Source organism: Dasypus novemcinctus, chromosome 13, assembly GCF_030445035.2.
Source record: "Dasypus novemcinctus isolate mDasNov1 chromosome 13, mDasNov1.1.hap2, whole genome shotgun sequence".
NCBI lineage: Eukaryota > Metazoa > Chordata > Mammalia > Cingulata > Dasypodidae > Dasypus > Dasypus novemcinctus.
In genome coordinates, this window is record NC_080685.1 from 110,037,205 (window position 1) to 110,051,617 (window position 14,413).

A 14,413-nucleotide genomic window follows, 5' to 3' on the forward strand; every position below is an offset into this window, starting at 1 on the left:
CTCTCCCTTCAGCTCTCATCCTCTCCCTTCCTTTTTTGATTCTCACCAAATATACATTAAGTGCCCATAATGTTTCAAGCACTGTTCAGGTGCTAAAGATCTGGCAGTGATCAAGACAGAGGGTTCCTGCCCTCAATATGTGGGACTTGATTCTGGTCATGAAAGGCAGATGATAGATAAGTCCACAAATAAATGAGATAATGTAAGACTGTGGTTACTATTATGAAGGATACAAACAGGACGATTTTGAAAGTAGAGAACTTCAGGTAAGGTGGACAGAAGGCCTTTCAGAACTAAATTACTAGAAAACATTTGAACAGTGGCCCAGGATGAGAGGAATCACACAAAAGTAGCTCTAGGATAAGGGTTTTCCCAGTATTAGAGAACAGACCAGAACAAGAGGAAGGTTCTGAGACAGGAATGAGTTCGGCTTGTTCAAGGGTAGAGCGGCTTGTATGCTGATGTCTGATAAGCAAAGGAAAAGTAGCAGAAGACAAAAATTAAGTTTGAAATCAATTACTAGCCCTACGATCACACCGCATGATTGAAGCATTCAACTATTCTAAATCTCAGTTTTCACAAATGGGAATAACACTTCCTTCACAGACTGTTGAGAGAATAATGTAAATGAAATTACATGGAAAATTTTAAAGTACCATACAAGTATAAGCCTGCTTTATTACATGGGAATTATTTCTCTCTACGATTTTCTCTATATAGTTAATTAGAATCTTAGTATTTTCAGATCTCGCTAAGAAGCAGAATTTTTAAAATATAAAACATCCTTTCTAGACTTGGTGCATGACTGCTCACTGTGAGTACACTATTAATGGAACTCAACAAATATCAATTAGTTTCTAACATAAATTGTGCAAGATACTGAAAATGGGGGAGTAGATGATAAAATAAAGAAAGACCATATAGCATTCACACCAAAACAAAAAGCATGGATATTTTTCATAATAATAAAAAGAAAAAAGCCAACCCTTAAAAATAAGTATAAAACAACATCAGCGGAAGCGGCTGTGGCTCAATCAGTTGGGCTCCCATCTACCATATATTTTTAATTTTTTTAATTTCTCTCCCCTTCCCCCACCTCCCCACCCTGGTTGTCTGTTCTCAGTGTCTATTTGCTGCGTGTTCTTCTTTTTGTCCGCTTCTGTTGTTATCAGCGGCACAGGAATCTGTGTTTCTTTTTGTTGTGTCATCTTGCTGCGTCAGCTCTCCGTGTGGGCAGCGCCATTCCTGGGCAGGCTGAACCTTCTTTTGCGCTGGGCGGCTCTCCTTACAGGGCGCACTCCTTGCACGTGGGGCCCCCCTACGCGGGGGACACCCCTGCGTGGCAGGGCACTCCTTGTGCGCATTAGCACTGCACATGGGCCTGCTCCACACGGGTCAAGAAGGCCCGGGGTTTGAACCGCAGACCTCCCATGTGGTAGACGGACGCCCTAACCACTGGGCCAAGTCCACTTCCCCCATCTATGATATGGGAGGCCCTGGGTTCGCATCCCAGGACCTCCTTGTGAAGGCAGGCTCGCCTGTGCTGTGGAGCACTGCCCAGCCCGCAAACGCCGTGGAGTGCTGCCCAGCTCACAGACACCACAGAGAACCGACTCAGCAAGGTGATGCAACAGAAAAAAAGGGAGACAAGCAAAAACACAGAGGAGCATACAGTGAATGGACACAGAGAGCAGAGAGCAAGCAAGCCACAAGGGGGGAGGGGAAATAAAATAAATACGGACATAGAAAATGCACAGCGAATGGACACAGATCAGACAGCAAGCAAAAAACAAACAAACAAAAAGACCACAAGGAGGGGGGATAAAAAAACAATCCGTAAAAAGTTGAGGCCCCACCCTAAGCAAGATGGCAGAATGAGATGCTTCAGGTTGTGAACCCCACAGAATCTTGGAACAACCATCAAGAAATGGCAAAAACATCTTCCTCAAAGCTCCAGAAAATAGTTCAAGGACTGCAGAAATAGGGCAAGTATTGAATCAAGAAAGAGGCTACTTAAAAGTGCTAGGAGGGGAGTGGATGTAGCTCAAGTGGTTGAGCGCCTGCTTCTCATGTACCAGGTCCTGGGTTCAATCCCCGGTACCTCCTAAAAACAAACACAAATGAAAAAACCAACTCTCACTGGGGAGCAGATGTAGCTCAGTGGTTGAGCACCTGCTTCCCAAGTATGAGGTCTTGAGTTGATTCCTTGATATTTCCTTAAAAAAAAAAAACAAAAAAAACTGGTAGGATATGGTGGCAACCTGGCTGGCCCGTCCCCCACACCTCACCAGCTCTGTACAGAGTAGGCAGGTGCTCCCAGTACAGATCTGGTCCTAATACCAGAGGGAGCATGTATGTCCGGCCCAATCTTGCCCTGCTTGTGGAATTCTCCTACAGAAGGTTGAGGGAGAGTGGCCAAGTCATGCTGCCTGGGGTGAGGGATTGTTGGCTGTAAGACATATAGTACAGTGCTCAGTAGGAAATAGTTTCCTAGGGAGGAGGCGACAACTGGCATGGGGTAAATAGGGGAAATCCAAGGACCCGAACAAGCCCAAGATAAGAGGGAGGTGCAGAACAGACCAGGGAGGCCCAATGCTTTGGCCTGGAGATATTCTCTAAGCTCTTTGCATGGACAAGCCCTGAAGGAGAGAGCACTACTCACAGGCCAATCTGCAAAAACTGGGTAAAGTGATTTCTTTTTTCATTTTTTCTTTTGTTAGCTCTTGGCATTCCAGGAAAACTCTTATCACAACACTAGCTGGATGCAAGCTTAAGGAACAGTTGCCTCAGAGTCTAAATTCCAGATATAACACATTAAAATATCAAAATTTCCAGGTTTCAACAAAAGGTTACAAACACACCAACAAACAGGAAGTGATGGCCCAGGCAAAGGAGAAGATTAAAGCATTAGAGACCATAAAAGAGGAAACAAGACCTGGGACATACCAGACAAAGACTTTTAAAAAATGGTCCTAAATAAACTTAAAGAGTTAAAGGAAAACATGAACTAAGAACTAGATGAAATCAGGAACACATGAGAGGAACACAAAGAGAATTTCAACAGAGAGATGAAAATTTTGAAAAGGAACCGAACAGCTGAAGACCACGTTTACAGAAATAAAAAATTCCTTAGAGGGGTTTAAGAGCAGATTAGAGCTGGCAGAAGAAAGAATCAGAGAACATGAAAATAAGATGATTGAAATCATCCAGTCTGAGGAACAGAAGAAAAGAGGAAAAGTGAAAGAGCCCGAGGAAGCTGTCGAGATACCATCAAGCATAAGAATACCCACACTATGGGAGTAGAGGAGAAAGAGACAAGGTGCAGAGAGACTATTAAAGGAAATAGAAGCTAAGAACTTCCCAAATTTAATGAAAGACATGTATATATTAATACAAATCTAAGACACACAACAAACTCCCAAAAGGACAAACTCAAATAGACCCATTCTGCTGGTATTATATTAGACTGCTGAATGCCAAAGATTTTAAAGAAAGAATTCTGAAAGTCATGTGAGAGAAGCAACGGTGTCATGTAACAGGAAGCCTCAATAAGATTAAGCGCCAACTTCTCATTGGAAATCATGGCAACAGAAGGTAGTGGGATGGCATATTTAAAGTGTTAAAGGCTGGAAGCAGATGTGGCTCAGGTGACAGGATTCCCACCTACCACATGGGAGGTCCCTAGTTCCAATCCCAGTGCCTCCTAAAGAAGACAGAGAGCTGGCACGATGGATAGGTGGGGCAAGCTGACACAACAAGAGACATAAGAAGAAAAACATAATGAGACACACAACAAAGCAGGAAGCAGAGGTTCCCAGTGCCTCCTAAAGAAGACAGCAAGCTGATGCAACGGGCAGGTACTGTAAGATGCACAACAAGAGACTCAAGGAGGAAAAACATAATGAAAGACACAACAAAGCAGGGATCAGACGTGGCTCAAGTCATTAGGCACCTCCTCCCACATCAGAGGTCCCAGGTTCAGCTCCTGATGCCTCCTAAAGAAACAAGGAAGATGAAAAGACATAGCACATGCAAACAATGACGCGGTGGGGAGAAATAATAAAAATAAAAATTTTAAAAAGTGCTAACGGCAAAAAATTGCCACTCAAGGATTTTTATGTTGCATAAAATGGTCTTTTAAAAGTGAGGGAGAGGGAAGTGGATTTGCTCAATGGATAAAGCATGCACCTACCACATGGGAGGTCCAAGGGTCAAACCCAGGACCCATGTGGTGATGCTGGCCCATGCACAGTCCTGATGCATGCAAGGAGTGCTGTGCCATGCAGGGGTGTCCCCCGCGTAGGGGAGCCCCACACGCAAGGAGTGTGCCCCATAAGGAGAGCCGCCCAGCATGAAAAAAGTGCAGCCTGCCCAGGCGTGGAGTCACACACACGGAGAGCTGACGCAGCAAGATGACGCAACAAAAAGAGACACAGATTCCTGGTGCCACTGACAAGAACACAAGCGGACACAGAAGAACACACAGCAAATGGACACAGAGAGCACACTATTGGGGGGAAGGGCAGAGAAGGGGAGAGAAATAAATAAAAAATAAATCTTAAAAAAAGAATGACGGAGAGATGAATACATTTGCAGATAAACAAAAGCCGAGGATGTTAATTGCCATTAAACCTACCTACAAGTTCTGCAGATTGAAAGGAAAGGACAATAGACAAGAGGTTAAAGCCGCATAAACAAAGTTCTCCAGTGAGGCTAACAACATGGGTAAATATAAATACCAGGACTGTAGTATTTTTGGTTTGTAACTCTACTTTTTATTTCCTTCAAAGTCTAAAAGGTAAATATCTAAAATGTAATTATAAATCAGTAATTTGGACTCATGATGTATAATCATATAATCTGTGACACCCATAAAGGTGGGGGGACAGAGGGCTATAAGAACACAGTTTTTGTAAACCACTGAAGTTACACAAGATTATTGTAGATTCAGAATGTTAAGTTTAAGGCCCATGGTTAACTACGAAGAAAACATCAGAGTATATGCAAACCCACAGAGACAGAAATTAGAGTACAGGTTGCCAGGTCAGGTGCAGGGGCAGTGGAGAGCTCACGCACAATGAGGGAGGGTTTCTGTCTGCGGAGAGGGGACCACAATCCTGTGACTGTGACTAATCCCACTGAAGGTTATGCTTGGGAGTGCGTGAGATGGTAACGCTTATGCTGTATATGTACTACTATAAAAAAAGAAAAGAAAAAGAAGAAAGAGCAACTGAAGAGACAATGACAATTGAAGGCAATACCTGATCCTGGATGCGATCTAGCAATACAGGAGAAAAGACTCAAAGGGCCATTACTGGGACATATGAAACAATTGGAATATAGACTCTAAGGTTTACATCAATGTTCAATTTCTTACACTTGATAATTGCACTTAAGGTGGTTACATAAGTGAATAATCTTATTCTTAGGAAATGAACATGGCAATATAAAGTATTCAAGGAACATAATGTATATAACCTATACTCGAGTGTTCAGAAAATGGAATGATAAACAGATGGACAGTCAGATAAATGGATAGACAGAATGATAGGGCAAATGTGGCAAGATGTTAACATTGGTGGCTCTGGGCATCTGGGGGGTTAGGGTTTATTGGTATTCCCTGTATGAGGCTTGTACTGTTTTTGTAATTGTCCTGCACTTAAAAATTAAAAATTAAAAAAGTAGAAAATTTTATCAGTTTGAGAATATCTTGCATTTGTATTGTAATAGAAAAATGAACCAGTGTTTTCTTTCTTAGGTATTAAAGCTTTAAAAAGGAAACGTTTGTTCTGGCATAAGAGCCTTTCATTATTTTATAAGTACAGAGTATAAAGATATGTAATTTATGTAAGTAATTTTGGGAGGAAAAAAGATCCTCTCTAACTTCCTGTAACTGTAGGATAGATTTCCATTTTCACCAATAATGGATATAACAGATTCTAATGTCCTTGGAAAACAGGGTTCTACTTAAACTTCACATAGGCTTTGCTGTCCATCAGTACTAGTGACTTAGGAGATTTAGGAGAGGTCTGGGCAGAGGAAAAGCAAATTTATAATTTCATAGATGGTACTGTTATGAGCATATCATGGGTAGGGGACTAATTGGATCATTCAATGGAACTTACATACTTAGAATCACTCAAAGGCAGGCATGTGATGATGTGCTATACCCTGGTAAAAATTCAGCCTACCTGAACTACTCTCACTTCCCTGAACCTTATACTCTAAAAATGACATACATACAAATATCAAAATGTGATCTGCTTTGTGGCCTACCTATTTTGCTTTTGTGGTAGGCAAAATGGGCAAGTACTTCCCAAATGAAAACTTATGGGACAAGATTCCTTGATATATTCAATTCTATTCAACTTAATGAAATTTTACTGAGTTCATACTATATGCAAAGAATTGAATTAGGCTCTATGAGAAAAATATAGAGGTTATTCACAATCTTCTTGAGGAGATAAATATAGTAATAATACAGGGCAGACTATAATAATGGATAAAGAGTATTCCTACAAAGGAGAGAAGGTAAAGTTTAATATTTTTTCAAAAGATTTATTTATTTTTTCCCTCCCCACTCATTGTCTGCCTCTGTGTCCATTTGCTGTGTGTTCTTCTGTGTCTGCTTGTCTTCTCTTTAGGTGGCTCCAGGAACCAATCCTGGGACATTCCAGAGTGGGAGAGAGGTGCTCAATCCTTGTGCCACCTCTGCTCCCTGGTCTGCTGTGTCTCTTATTGTCTTCCTCTGTGTCTCTTTTTGTTGCTCCATCTTGCTGCACCAGCTCTTCAATCCAGCCAACCTGCTGCATGGGCCAGCACTACTGTGCAGGGCAGCTCTCTGCTTGGTCTAGCTCGCTGTGCAGGCCAGCACTCCACACGGGCCAGCTCTCTGCTTGGGCCAGCCTGCCACAGGAGCCAATTTGCAGTAAAGTTTAATTTTGACTGGGGAAAGCAGAGACAGCTTTCTGGGAAAGGTAGAAATTTGAGGGGGACAATGAAGAAAGAATCAATGGGAGAAAATTTTCCAGGGTAGTGGTGGAAGATACAGTTGAATAAGTAGTAGTATATTACTGACGCTTAACATAAGGAAATTAAATGACCAGTACTTTCAAAATCTCGGTTTTTGTATGGATTTGAAACAAGATAATTAGGAGATTTAAGAAATTTTGGAAGAAATGATATATTGGCAACATAAACCAAGTCCAACATACTAATTGTTTCACTTATTAATTCTCCTTTTCAACAGTCTTAGAAGAGGCAGGGGCTATTTTAACCAAGAACACTTAATATGAAATATAGTCAAATACCAATCTGTAGAAAGTGTTCAAATTAATAATGTAGTTTAACTCGTAACTTAACTTGTACTTAGCTGTCATAAATTCAGAATTATAGAATATATCCTACTAAGTTACAGTATATGTACTTATGTTCCTTTAAAAAGCAATATAAAAAATGGGATCAGGACCCAAGGAAGATATATAATTAGCCAATAAGCAGGTGAAAAGATATTCAGCATTAGTCATCAGGGAAAAGCAATTTAAAGCCACAGTGATTGTATTCTACCAGCTTCAGAGACGGGAGGGAAAGCAAGCCTGGCAGAGATGCCCACTCCACTTCCAGTGTACTGAGTGGCTGGCTACTGGAAGACGCTCTGCGCCTGTGTTCAAGCCCTGGGCAGGACAGCCTCCTTCCAGACATGGTTCCAGCCTCTTTCTTGAAGGCATCATGGCTGCCCTCAGACCCCTCGTGAAGCCCAAGATCGTCACAAAGAGAACCAAGAAGGGAGCGGATGTAGCTCAAGTGACTGAATGCTCACTTCCCATGTATAAGGTCCTGGGTTCCATCTCTGGTACCTCCTAAAAACAAAAACAAACAAAAAAAACCAACTCTCATTGGGGAGCGGATGTACCTTAGTGGTTGGGCGCCTGCTTCCCATGTACAAGGTCTTGAGTTCAATCCCTGGTATCTCCCCTCAAAAATAAAGAGGACCAAGAGGTTCACCTGGCACCAGTCAGATAGACAGGTCAAAATTAAGTGTAACTGGCAAAAACACAGAGGCGTTAACCACATGCAGAGACAATTCAAAGGCCAGATCTTCATGCCCAACATTGATGATGGAAGCAACAAGAAAATGAAGCACATGCTTCTAGCGGCTTCCAAAAGTTCCTGGTCTACAGTGTCAAGGAGTTGGAAATGCTGCTGAGGTGCAACAAATTTACTGTGCTGAGAATGCTCATGACATTTCTTTCAAGAACCACAAAGCCATAGTGGAAAGAGCAGCTCAGCTGGCCATTAGAGTCACCAATCCCAGCGCCTGTGTGTGCAGCAAGGAAAATGAATAGATAGCTTATTTTCAAGTTTTATTTGTGTGAAGTAAAACCATAAAAAGTGAAAAACAAACAAAAAAAACCACATTAAACCTTCTAGGGAGCTGGAAGCAAAGGTCAAATAATAATTATTGGTGAGGAAGTGGTGAAACCAGAACTCTTTTACTTTGATGGTGGGAATGCAAAATGGTACAGGTGCTTTGGAAGACAGTTAGGCAGTTCCTCAAACTGTTAAACATACAATTATCTTATGACCCAGCAATTCTATTTCTAGGTATGAAAACATATGTCCACACAGAAACCTGCATACAATTCTTTATAGCAGCATTATAACAGCCAAAGGTGGAAGCAACCCAAATGTCCACCAGATGATAAGTGAATAAACAAAATGTGGTATGAACAGAATGGAATATTATTCAGCCATAAAAAGGAATGAAGTACTGATATATTTTACAACATGAATTAACCTTGAAAACATTATACTAAGTGAAAGAAGCCAATCACAATCACTTATTGCATGATTACATTCATATGAAAGTCCAAAGCTGGGAAACCGACTTTGGCCCAGTGGTTAGGGCGTCCGTCTACCATATGGGAGGTCCGCGGTTCAAACCCCGGTCCTCCTTGAGCCGTGTGGAGCTGGCCATGCGCAGTGCTGATGCGCGCAAGGAGTGCCGTGCCACGCAGGGGTGTCCCCCGCGTGGGGAAGCCCCACGCGCAAGGAGTGCGCCCGTGAGGAAAGCCGCCCAGCGTGAAAAGAAAGAGCAGCCTGCCCAGGAATGGCGCCGCCCACACTTCCCGTGCCGCTGACGACAACAGAAGCGACAAAGAAACAAGACGCAGCAAATAGACACCAAGAACAGACAACCAGGGGAGGGGGGGAAATTAAATAAATAAATAAATCTTTAAAAAAAAAAAAAAAAAAAAGAAAGTCCAAAGCAGGAAACTCTACTGAGAAAGCAAGTAGAGTAGAAGTTGCTTAGATTGGGGGGGTGGCAGAAGGAGAGCAGGATGGATGGGGGTAGTGGTAGCTAAAAATTATGAAGTATCCTTTTTTATTTTTGTTCTTTAATTAGACAAGTTGTAGGTTTATAGAAAAACCATGCAGAAAATAAAGAGTTCCCATTTTGCATTAACGTGGTGACTTTGTTAAAATTAATGAAAGAATTTATTATAATTGTACTATTAACTAAAGTTTACAGTTTACATTAGAGTTCACAGTTTGTGCTTTACAGTCCTAAGGTTGTGTTTTTTAAAAAATTTTTATTCTAGTAACATATATGCAACCTAAAATTTCCTCTTTTAACCACATTCAGAGATATAATTCAATGCTGTTAATTATCTTCACAATGTTGTGTTACCATTACTACCATCCATTACCAAAACTTGTTCACCACCCCAAACAGAAATAGGGTTTCTTTCTGGGGCAGTGAAAATGTTCTAAAATTGACTGTGGTGATAATTGCACAACTCTGTAAATACATTAAAAACCACTGAATCGTACATTTTAAATGGGTGAGTTGTATGGTACATGAATTATACCTCAATACAGCTGTTTTTTTAAAAAGCAATATCAAATTTAAAGTCACCTAAAAAGATATTAGGTGCCAAGAAAAGAGAAGCTGAATGAAAATCATTAAATAAATTCACAACATAATAAAAGGAATACCAATAGTACTATCTTTCCTTTATATTACCACTCCAAATTTTAAAAAGAAAAAGAAAAAGAGAGAAATAGAAGACTGATATAGACTTTAGTCAAGCTTCTACTAACATCTAGGTCAACTACCTCTCAGGAGCTTGGACTGGATAACTATAATGTTTAGGGCTGATGTCAGCATTGCACTACTGCAGGAACTAATAACGGACAGTGCTGGAAGGAACCTCCGGAGCTTCGGGGACACTCAGACCAGGGTTGAAACCCAGTTCCGGCATTTATAAGCTGTGCGGTCACAAGCAAGAGTCAATATTATTTGCAAAATGCAATTGAGAGAATCAATCCAAGTTTCTGGCATATAGCTGCTTCTCTAAAAAATGGTAACCATTATTACCAACAAAATATCTTGTTAGGTAATAGGAGAAATATTGAGCAGGTTTGTAGAAAGAGATCATAAAATGTCTGGGGTTAAATGGCTTACAATCTTTATCATCATCCTATTTCTGTAAGAATTTTAAATTTTGTATGGAAACCAACTAAAAGACTAATGGAAAATAGTGACTAAATAAGGTTAGCCAAATTCCTAATTATTCTTATAACATTATAATTTTCTTTAAAACTATTATACAAAACAGACCTAACTGTAGTTGTAATCTTTTACTTAAAGCCACCAAAGTCCTTTTCTTAAAATAACCTTAGATATATCCAGTCACAAAAGACCAAATGTTCTATGATTCCATTTATATGAAATCTAGAATAGGCAAATTTATGGAGACAGAAAGTAGATTGGTGGTTGTCTAGGCTGGGAATTGGAGAGTCGTAGAAAATGGGGAGTGATGCTAACGGGTACAGGACTTCATTTTGGGGTGATGAAAACGCTATGAAAATCTCCTGTGGTGAGGGCTGCACACACAACTCTGAATATAGGTGAATTGTATGGTATGTGAGTTATATCTCAATAAAGCTGTTATAAAAAAATCTTATACAAAAGTATTTGCTAATGCTTTAAAAAAAAAAGAGCCATAAAACAAAATCCCAGGCACAAGAAAATATGGTCATTAAAAATAAAAATTTGTGAGAGATTTCAATTACTTGACTGATGGTCTATATACATTGACCCATGCAAGGACTACTATTTCTGAAAACAAAAGTAGTTTTTATAAGAAAAACCTTGATTAGATTAAGTAACCAAAACTATCAAATTGGCATGTTAATCATAATTCTTGCCATCCTCAGAAGGATAATACTCTGAAGAGATGATACAAATATAGTTATCTAAAAACTACAAGAGTCAAAACAAATCTGATATGGATTTTTACTTTTTGTTACTTCCCTCTGCTAAACAGAAACAAAAGAAATCAGATCTCCTTCAGTTCAAACTGTGAGAATTCCTTTCTTGTTCCAGAGCAGGGGTTTTAACCCTTATTGCTCCACGGGCCCCTCTGCCAGTCAGGTGGAAACCGCAGACCCCCTCCTAAGCCCACACTCCACTGTGTGTTATTTAATAATATATCACACCTGCACCAACACGTCCTCACGAGAATGTTTTTTTCTGAATTTCAATTCAACTGTTCTAGACATACAGCTTCAATCAAATTGCTCCTACTTCAAATAATATATAACTATTTTACAGAGCCGCTAAAAACAGTTGGACTATACTTTTCAATGACATATATTGTAAATGGGCATAATGACTATAACTTTATGTTCTCTTTCAAGTGTTTACCAAAGTAAATATAATCTTATTAAAATGCCTAAGGCTCATATATATTTAGATGAGGTGAAACCTACCATGAAATAATTGTCCACATTACATAATGAAGATAAAATTCAAACAATAACTATAGATACTGTAAGAATTATGAAAACACACCAAAAAATCACATGACTAAAAATTAACATAAATCAACACATATGCTAAGTAATATTAATATCTATGGTAGATTAAATATTTTCTAAAGGAATATCACTAAAACATATAAAATAAAACTTACTTGGTTCTAGCTTCTTCAAATCCTCCAGTTTAAATTCTTCTTGGGACTGTGTAGACTAAATTTAAAATATACATATTACATCTTTTTATTACAAAGATTTCACTACACTTGCATTATCTAGGGAAAAATAGCCAAAATAAATGTATCTATTTCTTGCCTTCAATGTACAAAATGAAAAGTCACAAACTGATTTTTGTTCATTTTTACCTTCTTGGAAACATTCAGGCTAAAAGTAACAGAAAAAAACTGAATTCATATATTTTATTTACAGAATATTATTAACTAATTCCTGTAAGGATCAGTTTAACAGATAAATTCCTACTATTCTAAAACCCTTCTGCACAGTAATGCTGCTTTGGGATAATGCTTAATGATTTATCTGAATAATTTAGAATAATTCCCTTTCCTTGTGTTGTAAACAGAAAACCCCCACAAAACCCTATTACCTGTAAGGCTGCACTTCGCAATTCCAAGCATGCTGCAATTTTGCCTATTGTTTTCTGTAAGAAAAAGAAAAACTTGTAAGTACCCAAAATATTTTAACAGTTGTCAACATAATCAACTTTTTTTCCTTCTTCCCCTTCCCTCTCCCACCCTACTGTTTTTGCTGTGTGATCTTCTGTATTTCTTTTTTTTTTTTTGGTCTTCTCTTCTTTCTCCTCTAGGATTCACCAGCATTCAATCCTGGGGACCTCTGATATGGAAAGAGATTCCCTATCAATTGTGCCATCTCAGTTCCTGGTCTCTGCTGTGCTTCACCTTGACACTCCCCTTCCTCTCTCTTTTGTTGCATCATCATCTTGCTGCATGACACATTTGCACAGGCACTAGCTCACCGCGTGGGCACTCGGCTCACTGCACCGGCACTTGGCTCGCTGAGCTGAGCAGGCACTCATGTGGTCACTGGCTTGCCACGGAGGCACTGGCTCACAGCTCACGCATGTTTTCTCTTCTTCTTTTTTACCAGGAGGCCCCAGAGATCAAAACTGGGTCCTCTCGTATGGTAGGCGAAGGCCCTATCACTTGAGCCACATCTGTTTCCCTCAACTTACTTTTTATTGAAAAGGAATCTTAAATCTTTCAAATAAGTAAAATTTTACTTCTTTCTGTCATCTTACAGACTATAGAGAAAATAGGAGGAAAAGGGCTGGGATAAGACAGAGCAGCTGAGTGCATTTTCTCTCCTGAGCTCACTTGCCATAACCAGCTAACTCTAAATAAGTTTTTGACAACTGCTTTAGATATGATTGCAAGGGCAATGAAAAAGCCTTCCCAAAATGTTCCTTCTCAACCTCTGCCTTCTTTACTTTTCCATAAAGCCTCAAACTCACTAAAAAGCCTTAAAAATGAAACTATGAAAGTTAGCCTAATGGTATCATTTAATTTTCGCTTAAGTACCATTTAAATAAATAAGCAATGCTAAGCAAAATTAATATTTGTGATGAATTTTATAATCAGATATGTTTTACATAATATAGTAAGCTATAAAATAGATAAAAATGATACGGCACAGTCCTTGCCCTTGATAAACTCCATTCTATTATGTGAGATAAGACAAGTACAGAATCATTATAATATAAAGCAGAGGCCCTCAATTCTATAAGCCTCAGCAAAGAGAGTTGTTACATGTCCTGAAGAAATAAATGGGACATGAGTGGTAGTAGCAATTAAGCTCCAATGACTGGAAGGAGTTCTAAAACCACAGAGTTTAGGAAATTGTCACAGTTCAATTGTCTAAAATTCCAAACTGAAAGCAGGGGGAGATAAATGAAGTAGTGGCAGTCATCCTGAAGATTACCTTTAGCTGAGGAATTTGTTTCCACTTTAGCAATAAATTACAGAGAAAGCGTCTGAATGCAAGAATGACTCCATCAGTTAACCCACTTAAGATTTCTGTGATGATAGTATACATAGATTGAAGTGGAAAAAGGAAAAGACTAAAAGTAAAATCAGTCAGTTTATTTCAACTGAACAGAAAAATAGTAATCAGAACATGAGACTAGGGTGGGATTGAAAAGGAGACAACCCATTCAAAAAATATCTATAAAAGCAGATAGCTTGATTATGCCCACCCACCATACTTTCAAGTCCTTTCATAGAGGCATCCCTTAAGTTTTTATTAGAAATAAATTCAGAGCATAAGACTGAATTATTTATGTACAATATTTTGAATGACTGCACAATAAAATATTCTGAAAAAAAAAAAAGACCCTTTTCTAAAATGTATAGATGACTTGGAAAAGTTTTGTAAATGATGGGGGCAGGTATAGCTCAGTGGTTGACTATCTGCTTCCCATGTATGAGGTCCTGGGTTCAAACCCCAGTGCCTCCTAAAGAAAGATAAAATTAAAAATAAAAATTAAAGCATGCATGACCATATTTTAAAAAAAAAACTGTAAATGAGATTTGGTGTTTTTCTCTTTTGTCAATTT

General features: G+C 39.2%; 1 protein-coding gene across 1 annotated transcript in view; it reads right to left on the reverse strand.

Annotated features, from left to right (window-relative positions):
- AIDA (axin interactor, dorsalization associated) overlaps nt 1-14,413 on the reverse strand; it is a 64,089-nt gene that overhangs the window by 25,224 nt on the left and 24,452 nt on the right. The window contains exons 3-4 of the mRNA XM_004482076.4: nt 12,428-12,481; nt 11,982-12,036 (exon numbers count right to left, since the gene is read on the reverse strand). Coding sequence (XP_004482133.1) covers nt 11,982-12,036; nt 12,428-12,481 — 109 coding nt within the window. The remainder of the gene's footprint in view (nt 1-11,981; nt 12,037-12,427; nt 12,482-14,413) is intronic.